The sequence below is a fragment of the Fulmarus glacialis genome, unplaced genomic scaffold (assembly GCF_000690835.1).
Source record: "Fulmarus glacialis isolate BGI_N327 unplaced genomic scaffold, ASM69083v1 scaffold14118, whole genome shotgun sequence".
NCBI lineage: Eukaryota > Metazoa > Chordata > Aves > Procellariiformes > Procellariidae > Fulmarus > Fulmarus glacialis.
The window spans coordinates 14,071-32,962 of record NW_009227668.1 but is presented as its reverse complement, the minus strand read 5'-3'; the positions used below and the strand labels follow the sequence as shown (position 1 = coordinate 32,962).

The window sequence follows — 18,892 nt, the reverse complement described above, 5'->3', positions numbered from 1 at the left end:
AACAAGTGACACCGACCAGTCGAGCTTCACGATTTTGTATGAAGCGGAAAAAAAAGCAAACTGCTTTAGTGGAAGATAATTTGAATTATTTTCTTTCGTTTCTTTTTAAAAAAAAAAACAAACATGGGCTATCATCTCACCATTGTTCTCCCTCTCCCTTCTTAAAGGAAGAGTTTAGCTCCTGCAGTCTGAGCGCTACAGCAATGTTTGCCAAGTGGAAAAATACAGCGGGAGAAGAAACTATTTATCCCCAGTGCTATTAAACCCCCAAAGTTGCAGGTCCCTTTAGAGGAAAGCTTTTCTTACATAAGAAAGACAATTAGAATTGGCAAACTGATGCAAAATATTTATTCCAAGTTAGTTATTTTTGATGCAGTAGTTTTTCCCCCTCATACAGACTCAATGTGATAGTCACTTTTTTAAATCTGTAAATAATGTTATCAAAATAATCTTAATCTTTGAAATCTCACAAAAAATTTATATTTTACAATCCACCCTGAATATCAAGGCTGCAAGAAGAAGAACACAAACAATTCCTATATCCAAATATTTTACAGCTGTACCCAAAAAAAGAAAACCACAAACGCCTGGTTAAGTGATGAAGCTCCCCGAGCCGCCAAAAAAAAATAAAATAAAATAAAAAATTCATGTTATTAGCATTAATTTAACATAATTAGAACTTCAATAGCCATTTTGTCATTGACAATGATTGTTTTAGCACACTGTTACCGCACGACATTATGTAATGCAGGCGGCACTGTTAGAAGCTTGTTGTTGCAAAGATCAGTCAGCCACTTGTATCCTGCTTACAAGACTGAACTTGTGCACTGCCCCACAAGGGATTTTTGTCAAAATTTGCTAGCTGCACAAACTTCTATTAAGCATTAGGGCAAAACCAAAAGAAAAAGCTAAAGAAGCCAATTTCTCTCTTCTTTGGGATACAATTATTTCCCTTGTGCATGAAGTATCAACAACAAAAGAAAAAACTGAACAGACTGGAGACAGAATAAACTCTGTTTAGTTTATACAACCCCGAACACATGTTGAACTATGAACTGAGTTTATTGGGTTGGTTTTATTTATTTTAATTTTCTTGTGCCCACTTTCAGGCATCGTCATCTGACGTTTCACTGCTACTAGTTTCTGTGTCTGAGTCCTCAATCTTTGTCTTAAAAGTGCTTCTCCAGTGGAACAACAGGCTGGAGCCGCGGCCCTGAAGAAATCCATTCTTCCCAAATCCGTTTCTTCTTCGCTGTAGGAATGAAAGCAAGTTTTAAAACATGCAAAAGTGCAGAGAGTAACTGTCGCTAACCATCTGTGGACACAAATTATATATTTAACTGGACACACACACTTTGCATGGATAATGCAGAATCATCAATTGCACTACAATCTCACTTCAATTCTTTGTATTCTGCGGTGTAATTCTTAAGGATGTTCAAAAGACTTGTGCATGAGAAGGGAGAGGGAGAAGAGCAGTCACAAGCAGCAAGAGCTGTAAACATACCTGCTCTGATTTAATTTGGAACTCTTTGAGCTCATCCTCCGTGAGGGGAAGGTAGTTCTCATCATTTTCAGGATATTCCTGCCATCCCATTTCTTTCAATAACCTGATTTGGGGAGAAAATAAAAGGTGCATAGGAATTAAAGGACAGGAACAATGGCAAAGGAGAGAACATTTTGTCCATGAAGCACAAGGTTTTGTATTAACTCACTCCCAATTCACCAGGGAATCTTCTATATTAGAGACTACTTCAACAATGCTTCCTGTTTACCCAACATTTTTCAATGTCTTTTACGAATATTTAATCATCAGCAGTCCTGTACAATGGGTAAATAGCCTGGCAGAAGGAAAGCAAGGCAGAGACTTGAAATTCTACCCAAGCATGCTGAAGGAGGACATGAGGCAATCAAACCAGTATCGCAGCTCAGAATCTCCTAAAATTTACTATCCGCTTACACCAGATGCTCACACACTGCTTACTCACTGAAGTGAGATACAAGCTGAGATACTAGGTAAATATTTTCCTAACTCTCCTCCACTTTTGCAGCATTTAAAGCAGCACAGGAATATTCTAAGTGCAGACAGAAAGAAAGTGGTGTGTGTGTGAGGGTCTATCTTCAGTCTTCAGACCATTCAATTTAGGACACCTGCTTTAAATTAACCAGAATCACACAAGGTTTGCGCTCATTCTTGGTGTGGGCAGGTAAATATCTAGGCAGCATTAACACATAGGGATGTGACACTAGAGAAGCACTGGAATTTAATTACAGACCTTGGTAAAGTCTTGGCTCACCTGTCATCAGTGTCTTGTTTTATTTTCAGTAAGACTCCACCCAGTCCAGCACTAGTCATGAAGCCCACACGCTTCTAGCTCAGTATACACAAAGCTACTGCTGCTTCCCGGGAAGAGAGTTGTCTTTGAAAATAGTTTCCTTCTCCTCACGCAGTCCGAGGACTCACCCTCCTTTACCCCAGACACTTTATTTTGCCGTTTACTTACCTGTGTTCTGCTTCCAATGAATGAGAGAGGTTTTCCCCCTCCTCCGGCAAAGGGAGAGAAAGGCCATTCTGATGGCAATTCTCTTCCCAGTTTTCCTTTGGTTCTGGTGTGCTGTTGCTCTCCATCTAAAGAAAAATAATAGCATCAAAGTGTGCTTGCACAGACCGTGCCAATAGCACAGTTCCAAGTTCAAGCTTCTGCTTTTGGAAGTAAATCCTTTCACCTTGAGTCAGTGTTTTTTTACGGAGCCTGGACTGATAATGGTTGAAAGCAACTTCTACCTCGCTGTGACAAGACAACACAACATGAACAACACTTAGTGGACTGCACTTTTGTGTCAAGGGAGTAAGTGCTGGCATTACAAAGCCATCATCAGTGGCTTCAGAGTGAGAGTAAGAAAACTATGAGAATGAAATACTCCTAAGGACGCCCTTTACATACACATTAAGCCACAGATGTATGCATTTAGGGTCTGGTCCAAGCCTCTGAGGCTTGAGCCACTGTCTTGCACCTTTCACAAGCATTGAGTTCTACTTTCCTGTGGATATAGTTTGACAAGGAAGTTTGAAAGCAAATTAAGATGTTAAAATATGGTATTGTTCCACTCCTTAGAGAATCCTTGCAAAAATCTGGATTACCTTCACCATCTGTGACCTCCCCTTCCACCTCATTTATTACTTATCCATTTGCATTTCATTATGTTATGGACCTCCCTTCATCACAGTGCTGTGCACTACTTCCGCTGGCATGTGGGCCAGACCAATGGAAGTCATTCCTTTCCTCCTCCAGAGCCTGAATTACATAAACTGCTCTGGTTTTTTTTAGTACCCAACTCCTTAAATACATAATGATCATATATACACTAAGGACAGTGATCTTACATCATCCAGCTTGTCACATTCTCTGTTCTCTGTTATCTCCCCATTCCTATCATCTTTCAGTGCCTTCAGGAATTCGCTCTTTTTATCAGTGGTACGGCGCATCAGCTTCGTCAAGCGTGAAGAGCAGATCTCGATGGGAGGGGTGGTGCTGGAAGGACTCTAAACAAGGAAGGTAGAATATAGAGACTTTCAAACTGTATTGCTGTGAAGGTGGGGCCCTCTTCAGGGTCTGTGCTTACACCTTTCAAACACCCATCAGTTCTTTGGCTGGCTCTTAACCCCTCAAAAAAACCATAATGTCAAAATCCCATCAAAATACTGACGGGTGTTGCACATTCACTTCTTCCCTTAGCAGCACACTGTTCTCCCACCTACCATTATTGACTCTTAATTTTTTTCTTCCTCTAGGAGTCAATTCTCATGGCCAAGAATACATTTATTTTGTTCCTTGGCAATGTAACTCTCTCAAGCAATGCTGGAGCCTACAACAGAATATTAAGGCAGAGAACTTCATGCAGGACTCTTACCTTACGAAAATTAAAAAATTAAAGAGATTAGGCTCAGTTCAAATTTGCGTCTTAAGCCACCCTGACAGACTGTACCCTGGAATTAAGGTATGGGTGGTAACCTCTTTTCAGGGAGTGGTTACATCCTTAACTAACCACAACTGGATGTGAAATAGGTAGCCACAGCCTCGGTATCCTCCCCTGGAAAGCACGCTGCTGATTCCTTCCTATGTACGCTCGAAGCCCAGATAGTTCGGTGTGTAGCCAGACACAGACAACCCTGGAGCCTGTGGGAAATCTGCTCAGCTCAATTCATGAACCCAAGGGAACCTCCCATGCTCTTCCACAGTGTTTAAGCTTTCTGAATTATCTTGAATCTGAGAACAGTTTGCACATTAGCAGTGCCCCAGCCATGACACTGCAATAAAAACATTGCTAACCAAGATGAGCTTTCAATTTAATCTGTTCCATCATTTTGACTGGACACGCAAAAGAAATCTAAAAACAGGTTATGTCAAAGTTCCCAATATCTTAACCTTCTGCTCATATATGGAGTTAACGTCTGACTAACACGGAATTTATTCATCAATATGGATACCGGGCACTAGAATCTTGCACGCAAAACTATTCTTTTCCTTCACTTACTTGCTTTGATTTTTCTCTCAATATTAAAACAGAGTAAAATTTCCTAAAGTGTGCAGTGTTTTTCTCTTCCCCTCCCCCCCCTTTTTTTTTAAACTAGGGTGGGAAGGTTGCAATTTCAAGCTCTTCAGAATGAATCTCCTTAGCAAAGTGTTTTTACCATACTCACAGTGCTCTGAGCAAAGATCAAGGGAACTAAAATATTTAGCAAAACAAAAACAAGGCAGCAACTGCTGCTCATATTTCTAATGCCTGTTGCACATGAAACACTGGTGTGCAATAATGCCTTTCAGGGAAGTGCATGCTGAAAGTAATGTCTTATGGTAAACATTTCTCAGGTGCCCTTTTCAGATTTTGCCTAATTCAACACAGTAAGGAACAAATCAGCAATTGTAACAGACATAACAAGTGACTGTGAATATTAGGATAAGAAGCTAGCATAGTACTGAAATTAAAGCTCTCAACATGGTAATTAGTTTGACTGCAATGACAGAAGGTAACAATGAACAAAGGAGACTGAAAATTAGATGTCTTCTGGTAATTTGGAATACTCTACTAAAGCACTTGAGCTCTTTGCTAGAAGGAGCTGTTTTAATGGCACTGTACAGAACTGCTGAGGTACTAAAACTTAATTTCTACACATTAGGTGAAGACAGTTAAAGCTAAGGTTTAGAAACAACAGTCCTAAAGGGAACTGAATTTCACCCCAATTCTAATTTTATTCATAACTTTCTGTAGAAGGCTTTATAATACTAGAAGAGAATGTTATGTAAGGGGGTACAAGTAGTCATTTTTTGACATCTTTTCTAAAGGTAAGTTTAGCCCTTTGAATGAAACATCAAGGCATCTCTCGTTTACTCTTTTTTTTTTTTTTAAATGAGAGCACTATGCATAAACTCAGATTTGTTCAGATATCAGTCTCTTTAACAGGGATAGCTACTCTAACAGAAAAGTAATCCTGTATCATTTTAAGAATTCAGACTGTATCTTAATTTGATTATCTTAGACTGGCTTGTGGGGCCATGGTGCCGGTCCTAGTTGCCACCCTTTTGGTTTTCAACACACTTTGGTCTCTTATGAATAAAGGTGCTATTTCCAACAGTTCTGCAGGAGGGGCATTATCCCCATCTCAGAAATAAAAAGGCAGAGATTACTTGTAGTAGGCCTGTGGAGGTAGGATTACAGTAGTATTTGCTGGCCATGGTCCTGTGTTTTCATACTGCATGTCTAACAGATTAAAAGAAAAATGTATTACAAATGTTCAATTTTAGTTGGGAGGAATTTTGAAGCCCTTTTTGTTTAGTTGATTTACGCTGGTAATATAAGAAGTATTAAAGGAAGTACTGCTTGTTCTAGGGAAAACCCAGCTGCCTGCTCCTGCTATCAGATTAGTACCTGACATCTTTGCTGACTAAAGTTTCAGGTAAGACCTTCTTGGGGGGGATGGTGGTGGTGGAATAAAATAATGGAGACTTGTGTTACTAACGTATGATATAAAGTGAATGCCCTTCTCGGTATCTATCTGTAGGTGAAAGCCTATTTAAGTTTACATATTTATGCTGCAAAGGTGTCCATACTATGCTGTGCAATCACACAAAAAGGAAGGCTGTCAGTAGCACAAAGGACTCGGTCTGAGGACAGACAAAAGCAAGGTAAGGGAAAGGGATACAATGTAAGATCTATTTGTCAAAGTGGTAGGTGAATGCTTGTTTTTAATGACTTCTTTTACACTTAGCAGTGGCTAAAGCAGAAAAGTACAGGGAGTTGCAAGCTAAAGCCTGCAAAGCAGAAAATCACAAAGATGACAAAGTCTTATTTTAGAAGTAAGATCTGTAAAGGAAAAAGACAAATACACAACTAGGAAAAAAACCACTGTTACACTTGAAACGCAAACACCCTCATTTCAAATTATGTGAATAAGTCACTTATCACAGTCTGTTTTATTTGTGTTCTTTTTACACATGATCACAAACCTGTTGAATTTTAATTCCCAGAAGCAGAGGAGAAAAGTTATTCAGTGTCACTTTTCTATTAAGCTTTGTGGAATTTCAAGCTCCAAAACAGCATTTTGTATATAAGCTATAAAGTGATGCATAGAAATGTTGGCCAAAGTGTGTTTTGTCACAGTTACTGCTGAAGTGTTAACAGATTTATATGCAAGGTTCTCTCCATACTTCAGACCAAAAGTGGAAGTAAGTCAGTTTCCACCTCACCTCCTTCCAACACCAAAATTAAAAACAGGCAGTGTAGCTGAAGAGACATGTACACACATTAAATCCCTTCAACCCTCTCAGAGCTCATTACTTGTGCTGTTGCTCTCCTAGAGAAAGGAAATGAGGCAGATCACCTTCCTTCCCCTTCTTTTCCCATATTAAAGAATAGCATGGGAATCAGTTTACCTATCTGTTCACATCAGTTCTTGGTACCTCCACTCTGATAACACCAAGTCTACGTATGTCTAGTTATGCAACACTATTTAAAGCATTAGTACTTTTTTTTTTTATATTGGAGGGAAATTCTAATACATTTGGACAAACGCCAATAGCTTTATATCCAGGTAAACCACATTTTTATTCCTTTTAGTGTATCAGAGACGTGGCAGAATGTGCCAAGAATGTACAAGTGAGTCATTCTTCAAGGGTGCAAAGGTAGGTATACCATGTACAGAGGACCTTACAATGTTTAAGCTATAGTAGGTGATAGTGATAAAAGTTCCTACCTTATCCTCAAACCCAACCTCTTACCTCTTTGGGAGAGGTGAGGACTGAGCCACTCGCCAGTACCGCTGGTTTGGTTACAGACACTGGACTGGTAAAGGCAGAGTCACGGCTAGAGGAAAGCGAGCCTGGTTTATGTTCACTTCTGTTGGCTTTCCATGGACTTGGCTATATTGAAGAGAACACAAAATACTGGAGAGTAAATGCTAAGGCACAAGAAGGGGTTGCTTGCAAGGAGTAAAACAAACAAACAAACATTATGTTGGCTCTTGTATGGATACTTTTCCTCCCTCTCCAAGAACTGTCTCAAGTTTACCTCTACACCCATTTTTTTTTCCCCGTCTTCTTCCATTTTCCCCAAACCACACACAATTCTGCTTCATGGGCACCACCCTCCAGTAAAACACTGTTAGAGCTCAAACAGAAAATCCAGCATTGCTCTTCATTATTTGGAATCACCACCGAGTAATGCACTGCATCTTACAGCTACCCACAGATGGTAAGTAAAATATCCCAATTAAATTCACATTTCATATGGGAACACTGTATGCCACAAAGAAAGGGTTTGCATCACTTGACAGGAACTTTCCCTATGCAAGTAAGAAGCACATCAAGGAATATTTCTGTCCAGGCTGAGAATGCAAATTATTTATTTCCTAGGTCTCCGAAAGTGTCCATCATTGCACTGATCTAGCAAAAAAAAAAAAAAAAAAAAAGAAAAAAAGAAAAAAGAAGAAAAAGCAGACAGTTCATTAAAGTGCATGAGCACTTGCTGTTTTGCTCTGGATACTTTCTGCAGTATCCCTTCAAATACACTGGCAATTTGGCTGAAAAGCAAAGACTTCAAGGTAAGTTTTTGTTACTTGGAATGTTATTCTTGAGCCTCTCTTAGCAACCAAGGACAAACACTGTGAAGTGACAATCTTTACAAAAAGGATCGTAACAAAAAATTTTTATCAAGTAGCACAAGAAATACACCTGTCAGAGCGTTAAAACATATTGGTTCCTTTGACCTATTAGACTTCTGAAGCCAACTTCAAGTCATTAGCAAAATAACTCATGCACAAGTGGGATTCAGTTAAATCCAAGATGCAACAGATATTGCATTCTGCAAGCAATGAAAGCAGAAGCCATTATTTCAGTATGTTCTCACTCTTCTTTGGGTTATTTTAATCAATTTTTAAATAAATAAATCAGTAGGGAAGGCCATCAGCATTACTCTTCCACTCCAACTCAAGAACAAGGGCAGTCCACATTACTGAACGGATTATTCGGCATTCACAGCACACATTCCAAACAGTCCTTTCAAACCCAAAAAATATCCCCATCTGGGCAATATTGCCTGGTACTACAATTAGGGTGTAGAATTACTATGACAAAAAGTTTCTCTTCGCAGAGCCGGTGGTTGCACTGTTTAGATACCCAGCTCTCAGCTGCTGATTGTTGTTCTCCCAGCTTCCACAAAGGGGCAGCTTAGACAAATTCAAAGACAGACCCCTGTTGCTTTCTTAGGGAGGCCACTAGATGCAAGCACAACAACTAGAGATGAATATCAAAAGGAATCGTCTGCAGATTATGACCTTCATGGATTGATTGACTGTGAACAATTAGCCATCTCAATTAGCCAAGAAAGAATGCACTTGTTTCACTGCCACCAGTTCGCTTCCTTTCAATACTACTTGGTACAACTTAAAAACATTTTTCATTCAGTTTGCCTGTGACAGCTTTCCAATACTGCTGACTTTGTCAAAAGGAATGTTTTGACCCCTCTGCTACTTTATGCACTGAAGTTTCTGTACAACCTTCTACAGTCTTCAGGATAATGCATCCTACCATAGCTGCTTTATGTCTGTACCTTTAAAAAAAGGCATCATGCACAGTTTTTCTGCCTAAGGATATGCTAATCTCCCATCTTTTAGCTTTGCTAATGGTCACTATTCATTAACAAAAGCACTGTTGATGACACCAGCAGACAATCTGATAATCATTTTAACCATTAGGATTTTTCCTGTAGTTGGCAGAATTTGGTCTGAATTAAGAGAAACTCTAAACTTGCTTTCTTATTAAAAAGTTGTTAATCTTTCCTATTTTGCCTTTATCTTTGAAGTGTGTAAGACGAATCTACTCTAATCATAGGGAGGATTTTGTTGGAATGTCGCAGCCAGCATTAGTAAGTAATAAGTTATAGAACTCAAAGTATTTGGACACCTCTTTAAAAAACAACCTAGCTATTAATTTTCTTTAGTGTCTTAAATACTTTCACTACCTATCCTACAAAGTTTCTAGGGCATCTATACATGTAGATTCTCAGGAAAAATGGGCGAGATAAAGCCTAGAACTAAGAAACGAAAAAAATTACTTGTTTTTTCAACATTCCTATATTTCTTTCAGTAAAAGAATTATAGCACAAAACCCATTACTTTTCCAGGTTGTCTTTAAGGCTCAACTAAATTAGAGCTAAATTGCAGGATGTTACAATCTAATCTGATCTTAGCCTCAATTGTGTTTTAAACACATCAAAGTATTGTAACCCAATAAAGATTTCTCCAGGTAGTCACGTGAACAATTCAAGTACATCGAAGCACACATTCCACTTCTCTAGCATTGCTTGTTTTGTCTAATTAAGATAAGGATTTGTCTAATGCATGAGAACGCACCCATTCAGACATTAGTATAGTCAGAAGAGAGGTTAGTTCTCTGTATAGACAAGACCAAATGGCAGTTTCACAGGGAACAACAATTTTAGCAGTAAACAGACCTCTACTATAAAGGCCACTACCCCAGAAACTACTGGATTCCAACTCCTGCTATTTGTCAGGGGGTTGATTCCCTTGCCAAGGGAGAGAGTTCTCCCTTGATCTGCAGTTCACTAACTTGGTTGGAAACCCCTGTACCTTGGAAGGAGGAGCTGCAGGTTTAGGAACCAGATTTTTGTAGACGCTTGGGACAATGGTGGTGGCTTTGTTGCCATTTGCCAGGTGAGAAACAGGTGATGTAAATGCAGCTGAGAAGGCGGCGGCAGGATCCTCTTTTGAAACCTTTTTGATGACCAGCATCTTGGTAGGTTGCTTGGCACTAGGGGGGTTTTCTGTAAAAATAAAATGAGAAAGATTCTGAAATACAATTGTTCAGTTTCATAACAGCTTCAGTATACTGCTCCAGTTTCTCTCCTCTCAATCTTAGATGCTACACATCTGAGACTGCTATCAGCTGTTCCGTTGTTTCAGCTTTGAGCAAAGATACTGGATAAGGATGTCAAAGTCCAATCTTTTTTCATTTAACCACAACAGCTCCCTTGACACTGAAGGGAAAAACCTACAGTGACATCAGCTAACAGCCTTCCACCATACTATAGGAATCAGAACAGACATTAGCATTTTTTTGAGCAACCATGGATCAGCTTTGTTAATTCACTAACACAGCAAAAATACTTCGCATAACTTATCTCTCAAAAGACACAGTGCTTTTACAAACAAGCACAATTAATATTTCCTAGGCCAAATCAACATATTTGCAGGAGCAGAACAATTTAAAACCAGTAATAGTAAAAATAGCTAAAAGCCGCGAAAATGCTAGTTTTCATTATTTTTTGAGCAGAACAATAGCTACCTGACAAGCATGCAAAAAGAATACAATCCGGTACTATAGCAAGAAGTGTTTGAGGGTTTTTTTTTGTATTTGTACTATTTACAGTATCTAACCCAACTAATCTAACTACACTGTAACTAGAGATTAACAAACCTATATTTAGTTGCTAGAATCGGTACCTTGTTTCACTCGGTGTTTTGTTTTTGTTTTTTGTGTTGTTTTTTTTTTTAAGGCACATATTTGCATACCACATTAGAATCAAGAGCAAGCCTGTTCTGAGTTTAAAAAAATCAAATAAATCCAAACCACAGAATTATGACAGTTTTGCTGTATTTCTAATATGAAGATCATAAGTCAGGAACTAATGTCTAGTTCACTCAAATCTGCTCTGCCCTTCAGGTGATGTCTGCATGAAATTGTAACTGCAGTAAGACTGGGAGCAAATGCAAAACAGTGACATTACTGCCACCAGCAGTTTTTTTTATGACAAGACAAGACAAGCACAGTTTCAAGTAGACAAAAAGGCCAAGAGATTAGTGAAGATTGGGGGAGGAAAACAACAAAGGAGCGAAAGCTGCAAACTGCCTGCTTCACTTAAGTCTTCAAAAGCTTTAAAAAACTAGCATTTAAACATCAGTTACAACCTTCTGCTTCAGCATCAGCATTCCGATATAAATACCTTTACCTACCCCATACTCCAGAAGGTGTTCCTAAAGGTTTGTTCTGGTTGTTGTGTCTTCCAGCTTCTGGATTCAAAGATGGCTGTAAAAAGACAATGCAAATGAGTATATCGTTATATCGCATATAACAAAAAAAAAATTCAGTGTTAACGTAACATTATGCTTCTGGAAACCCAGAGTACAGGTAGATTTCTCTGAAGAGCACCTGAATTAGAAGCAAGTGCTTTGTCACAAGACATCTAAAAATCAAGTTTGTATTCTCCTTGGCTTCTGCTGTATTTCCAACAGAACTATCAGAGAGTTCAGGATAGGCTCTTCAGTCTTCTACTATACGATTAAGTAGATTCCACCAACCAATACACACATAAAAGATTTAGGTATTTAATTGGCAGCTCAAAAAGAAAACAGAATCCACATCATCAGTATATGAAGAATCTACTCTCATTTCCCAAATATTTTTATACAATAATTATGCACTAACCAATTAAAAAAAAACCCCAAAAGCAATAGTAGGCTCCTAATGTAAAGGAATAATGAATATATACACATTTACTGACAAATAAAGCTACATGTAAACTTACATTAAGCTTCAGAGTCCACTTTTCAGGACTACTGCATGCAGACTCAGTGCTCTCTGCAGACTTACCTTTGATTCAGTACCAGAATTCAGCTTAGTGGAACAACTAAAGATGTGTCCAAGCTCAAAGCAGAGTACAGAAAATCTAAGCATTCAGTGACAAGTGTTCCTGATTAGCTATTCCTCTTCCCCCGTCCCAAATAACTTCAGTTCAAAATAAAGCCATCTTTTTCCTCTTTTTAATGAATTCTTCATATGCTAGTTACTATGGTGACAGCGTAAGTCTCTAATAATGAGCTTCTGAAATATTGCATTCCTGTTCTATAAGAGTTAGGAAAAAATGTCACACCATAGCATAAATTCCTGCCTCAGACCCTAGAAATTCCTCTGTTTCAGTGCTTCATTTTTTAGTTACAGGTCAGTTTTATAGCAGGGGTGCTCACACCACAGAAGAACTTACACTAACAGACTGTTTTGCTGACCTTTCAGGAAAAGTGTTGCCGTCGTCAGCCACGCAGGCCTAACAGCTACACACTTAACCACAGTATACATTAGTTTCACCACTATGGCAAAGACAATACAGGAGTTATTTAGCAAAGTTTGCTGCTAGACAGTGTGTGGTATTACCATCCTAAAAAAAAATTGGGGGAAGTAATTACAGAAGAAACAGCCATGTAGCTGTGGAAAGGCACTCTTCAAGGCACTGAAGAAGACAATGAAGAAGTACATGGAAGAAAGATTTAGACCAAGACAAACTACAACAGTGCACCGTTGCAATCATTACAATAACCTTCTATATTTCAAAATGCTTTTGACAGTCTAAAGAACAGGCTCACAGAAATCCTGAATTACAGTACTCTTGAGAAATCAGATTAACAGAAATCTACACATAAGCTTTATCACTGGTCTCCAAGTGTTAACCACGCTGTGATGCAGGGTACCACTCCCAGCAGAAGCAGTTGAACAAGACCATGCAATCACCCCCCAGGCACTTCACTGAAAAAACCAGCAGCTTAAATTAAACTGGGTCCTGTGGCAATTTAAGTGGAGACTCTAGATTTTGGCCTGAAGCAGCTGTGCGGCATTCATTTATTTCCACTCCAACTCCTAACTTCCTGAATAGAAGCTGTGCCATCAAACTGCCATGACAATTTCAGCTGTAAACAGCCTTTGAGAGAGACAAGCTGAGTAACAGAGCTTTTTTGATGATGATACACACAAGCTTGCACGTTATCACCAGAAACTCTCATTACTGGAGGCAGCAATGGCTTTAGCATTGAAGATGAAGTCAGAGGAATTGCATTAGGTGAAGGGACTGAATTACCAGAACCTTACAGATGATATTGACCTCATTACACTAGTCAAGAAAAGCCTAGACAGAGCAAGAAACAAGATGCAAAAAGCAAAATACATGGTCTGATAACAATAAAATCCTCATCAGGGGACAGGAGAAAAAAAATTAAATTGGAAAAAGAAAGCAGAAAAGGTGCGAATATCTCAAAGCATTAGCATTAAGGAATGCTAATGGTAAGGATGAAAGCCATAAACCCAAGTAAAGTTTGGAAAACTAAAGATATTCCAGTAAAAACAGAGCCAGGATGTAAGAGACTATCATACAGATAATACCACGTGAATCAGAATGCTGGATAAGAAAGTTGATGAATTGGAGATACTGATGGAAGAAACGGCTCAAGAAACCCCGATCCACAGATTAACAGAGAGATAGGAAAACATCTCTGATAACAAAATGCTATTCCAGAACATTCTAGACAGATGGTTGCAAAGGTCTGAGCACATGTCATGAACAAGCTTAGGAAGGTTATCACAAACACCAACATGTACAGAATGCAGGAAACAGGAACAGCAGGCAGACTGAAGATAGCCGAATAGATGTACTTAGGAGCAAAAAAAAGGCTTTGTAAGCAAAGCCACAAAGTCAATACAACTACTTTTCCTGTGGCAGACCAAAGTGTCACCTTATGGGTTTTGCTGAAGATCTGGCTTGTGTGTTACAATGCTGTCTTCAGTTCACAATAACTATTTGGCAAAATATAGTAATATGCCAAAACCCATAATCCAACAGGTCGTCAAATCCTGAGGACTCTGGCTACCAATTAGCATCCTGTCAGCACTGGAATAATTTTGTTAAATCCGTTGTGATCTCAAACATAGAATAGAATGCAACTCTAGATCCTCGCCACCTATCAATGCTAATAAAAATGAGATCTGAAAAGCTACTTCTCACAGCTGCCACTTCTAATGAGAAGCTACACACTTACAAAGTCTTCTTCCTCAAATTGCAACTGCTCTTTATCTTCCTTCTTCTCTTCCCTGGATTCAACAGGCAGCTTTTCTTGAAAGGCGGAACTTTTCCGAGAATGGAAGTTGCCATTCCAGTGGCGATGAACTCCAGTTCCTCCTCCACCACGCTGGTTCACACCATCATGGCCCCGTGAGGGACCATGCCAGCCAGGCTGGCTGCCAGAAAGCCCAACATGAGCTCCTTTAGAAACACCAGAATCTACAGAATCATGGCGGAGAAGGGATGGCTGATGCCAGCAGTCTAAACAAAAGGAGATAAGCATGCAAATAAAAAAAGTCAACACAGCGCGCAGAATACTGGAAATATCAGGCTGTTTTTCTTGTTGTTAAGTCAGTGTTCACTAGGTAACTACTAGGCCAAACTTACTAAGCTACTGTGTGATCATAAGCTACACAATGCACACACAGCTACCACAGAAACGCCTTAAGGCCTGAGCACATGGCATGAGAGAATAGCACAAGTTTCTTATAGGATGTTTTGAAAAGGTACAGTTTTGGAAAATGTTGTTTATATTCTGCAGAATTCTTCATTCTGTAGAATATTCCAAAATGTTTGCTCTCAGGCTGCATTCTGATCCTTCCTACTCACCTCCCGCAGTTCGGAGGGGCCCATTATTGAAAAATCCATCAGAAGAGTTGTGTCTCCTACGGCTCACCCCAAAGCGGCCCTCTCCCCGTGGAAGATGCTCTCCATGTTTCTCAAAGGTGGCTGCAGGGGACTGCAGAAAGTAAAAAGTGATGTAATGAAGCATTCATTAGGGCACTCCAGGAGCCTGTCAGTCCAACAGTGACATTTTGTTAATTGAAAAAACCCCAAACCCCACATTCCTGTACTAGTTTTCAATACAGCATCCATATCTGCATTGCTTAGCCAACAACGTCAACAATCACGTGAACCTGATCAGAATGGCACACAAATTGCGCAGAACCAGAGAGAACCTGACACACTAATCTTACCAGTGGTCTTTGCAAATGCATACTTTCTGCAAAATTCATTTAAGAAATTCTATGATACACAGGTGCTCATTCATTCACTCCCTCTAAAGACAGAAGAGCAGACAGCAATGGAGGATCCAGTCTGACAAATTCAGAGATACTCAAGTAAGTTAAAGCACTTTCGGACTGAAACAACTATGATGCTATAGAAAACATTTATGCTTCTAGCATTAAGATTCCAAAGAATCTTTTGCTCTTCACTTTCCCTTATTTATTAAAAATCCAGAAGTTTGTTTTAAATGGATCAAATATCCTGAAATCACTTTTGTGTCCTTGTATTTAAGCATGAAGGTGAAAGCTGTATTCTTTCTTGTACATCAATGTTGTCCATCATGATCTGGTTTGCTATCAAAATGCTTTTCTCCACCGCCATGCACAAGTAACACAAATTGTTAATGTCCTAAACCAGACTTCCTGGGTCAACCTAAGCTGCTTCTAGAACCAGTTTTAGAAAGAAGGTGACAGGCAAACTGCCCTCATTTTAAGGTTGCAAAAAACTAATGAGTATTTCTGAGGTTGGAGTTAAGAGCCCAAGGGCTTATCATCAATCTACTACTCAGCAAGGGTCAGATTATTTTCATAAATCAAACGCTAATTATATTCTGAATTGTAAATAAGTGGCAGCTCAAGTCTTGACTCCCACAGATTTAGGGCCATTTCTTTAATGATTTTCTACTTGGGATCCCACTCAAGTCTCAACGCAAAGACACTGAACTACTTCCATATCTGAATGCAAAGATTGTTCCTCCTCTGAAATAAAAGGGATACATTTGTTGAAACAAAGACAACAAAAATGATTTTCACCTTAGTAAGTTTCCAAAAGCCTTCTTTAAAACACAAAAGAAGTTAAAATTAAACATTTTAAGTTCAACAAAACACTGGGGCAATTTTTTCCTTTTTATTATTGTCATAGCTGTAAAAGGAGGTGATCTGTATTAATGTTACCTTGGTTGACTGTGGCGTTGAGAAGTTAAGCCAGGCAGGAACAAAGTCATGCTGCGCCATTTAGGTCCAGTGTCTCCCTTCAATAAAATGAGGCATCAAACCTCATGGCCAGGATCTGTAAATTAAAAGAACATTCCCTGACTGTCATCTTTTCCAAACTGAAATAATAATACAATTCATTTCCCAAAGCTTGGCCTAGATGAATAGGAGGGGAAAGTGTTGTAGTTTTTCATATTACACTTAAGCATATTTTTTTTCCCTGCTGACTTTGTTCCTCTGACTACAACAGGTAAGAACTTAAACATTCCCAGTTACTTCCTGTTTACAATTAACACACCCATGAAATTCATGATAGGATGGGCGTGGAGGTGAGAAGAAAACAGAACAGCATACAAAAGCCATACAATGCACAGATGTGTAAAATCAAGACATAACAGAATTTGGGATATACTCTTTCATTGCTCATTGTCTCAGTTTACAAAGGGGTGATTACTGCATGTTTTATTCCAGAGGCTGTAAATCAAATATGACCAAACCAGTGATGATGTTACGAGACATTGAGAGCAGATCAGAGACCTGAAAGACAACCATATGCCAGCTCCTGCACCCCCAACTTAAAATTGTATCCAGATCCACCAACTTCCATACACCAGGGAATATCCTATGCTGAAACTGCTTTCATAGCTAAGAAACCAAATGGTTAGGAACAGAACACAAGCTGGTTAAAAGATCTTAATGGAAGTTCAGCTGACGACCAGTTGAGGCGTCTCACTGAGGAATCTGAAACTGAATTGTTCTTTCCAACACGTCATAGCAATTTCCACTGCTCAAAATGATGAAAATTCCATTATTGCTCTATATAACTGAATTCTGCCTTTTTGTGGAAAGGTTCTCCAGTTTACCATTTTGCTTTATTTTTCAACTTAAATTTATCTATGAACAAGTCAACACTACATAAGCAAAGTAAAAAGTACATATGATCACTTACCCTGAGTTTGGCCTCTGCAGTCCAATGTCCTCAGTTTCTGTGCTTCACTGACCTTCGGGTTCCTTCCTTCTCCAGTATGCTCTAAGGCCAGCCTTGAGGCAATAGTGCGTCTCGAAGCGGAGCACGAGAGGCCGCACTTCGTGCCAACTGTGCCCTTCACCCCCTCAGCTGCTCATTTTAACCTCTCTTTGCACTCTCACTACAAAAAAAAATACCTAAGAAGGTAATTTATATTTAAAAAAAAAGCCACGACCACGTTCACCTCATTAAATTTCCTCTGGTCGTGGTAGTATAGAAGTCAGCCTTTACATTACAAAAAGGTTTGTCAAGTCTGCATGACAACATTCAGAGCAACACCATGGTTAATACTGAACAGATACACTCAAGTCTGCTGGATAATTCATGATCTGCAGCAGATCAACCTGAACACTCTGGAAAAAGGACGACGTTACATAAAAACGTTTGCCCCAAATACTGAGATCTAAACAAGAAGGATCTGCCCAAATGCTCTTAAAATATAAACTTCATTTTTATCACATACATCTGCTAAAAAAAGGTATAGTATTTTAAAAAATGAATGTTAGGATATACTCTGGTCTTCACGTAACTTGGTTAATGCTCCACAGAGCTAAGCACTACTCAATATAAAGCTCAAAAGCAGGCACAAATGTTTATCTCCCCGTTTTTCACCATTTACATGCTGAAACATAGGTCACATGAACAAAAAAATGCCAGGTCCAAAAATAATCTCTTCTACTCTATTTTTTGTAGACTGGGTGTTGCTTTTAAAGGGACACAAATTATTCCACAAGAGCTTCTTGTTCTACAGTGGAGAGTTCACTTCTGGGTCATCATCTCTTCCATCAAAGAGGTGAGACAGGAACTGTAGTCACTATAAAAAACAAACAAAACCCCATCAATACAAGCGGCATAAACACAGCAAAGTATGACTACAGAGAAGAACAGAAGGAGAAATTGAGCAACTATAGTGCAACTGCCAAAAGCTATTTGATCTCTGATCAAAACAAAACCTGAAATAATCTAATTAAAAAAAAAAAGGTCCCTGAAAAGGGCATTTTTGCTTTTAAATGATCACTTCCCAGATTTAGGTTACAAAAGGGCAATACAAACAAGCTGAATCAGAATAAAGGGAAGAGTGGAGAAACTGCATGCAGCTGATGAAAGGGATTCCACACTTCATAGCAATTTTAAAATCTGCTGCTAAAATAATAACGAGACTAGGCCGCAGGTAGGCTTGGCCACTCCACGTGCCTCATCTCCTCTATGCGCCCACATAATTTCTCACCCGCTCCAATACAGCCAGACCCCCTTCTCAAGAGACTAATGATAGTAATACATCCAGTATTCCATTAACTCCTCCACAGAAAATACCAACAACAACAACAAAAAAAGCTTTTCTGCTATGGCCTTGAACCATCTTACCTAACCAGAAGCAAACAGATAGGTTCACTGCTCCTGAAACATCTGAAAAGTTTTATTGTTGTTTTGATGCCATCAGCTGTTTCTCAGGATCCCTTTAGGAATG

General features: G+C 39.1%; 1 protein-coding gene across 1 annotated transcript; it reads right to left on the bottom strand.

Annotated features, from left to right (window-relative positions):
* Positions 1-325: 325 nt before the first annotated feature.
* GPBP1L1 (GC-rich promoter binding protein 1-like 1) lies at positions 326-18,239 on the bottom strand. The gene is made up of 11 exons (XM_009583235.1): positions 17,347-18,239; positions 16,359-16,473; positions 15,007-15,136; positions 14,375-14,658; positions 11,528-11,600; positions 10,145-10,338; positions 7,278-7,418; positions 3,386-3,544; positions 2,505-2,629; positions 1,508-1,610; positions 326-1,252 (listed from the first exon to the last, which is right to left on the bottom strand). Exons 2-11 carry the CDS (start codon positions 16,416-16,418, stop codon positions 1,106-1,108), a joined length of 1,416 nt encoding a protein of 471 aa, XP_009581530.1. The 5' UTR covers positions 16,419-16,473; positions 17,347-18,239; the 3' UTR covers positions 326-1,105.
* Between the last annotated feature and the right edge of the window lie 653 nt (positions 18,240-18,892).

Coding starts and splice junctions, on each gene's coding strand:
- GPBP1L1 (XM_009583235.1), bottom strand. CDS start 16,418: ATGGCGCAGCATGACTTTGTTCCTGCCTGGCTTAACTTCTCAACGCCA. Junction 15,137..16,358: donor CAACGCCACAGTCAACCAAG/GTAACATTAATA, acceptor TACTTTCTGCAG/TCCCCTGCAGCCACCTTTGA. Junction 2,630..3,385: donor AATGTGACAAGCTGGATGAT/GTAAGATCACTG, acceptor ATTTTTCTTTAG/ATGGAGAGCAACAGCACACC.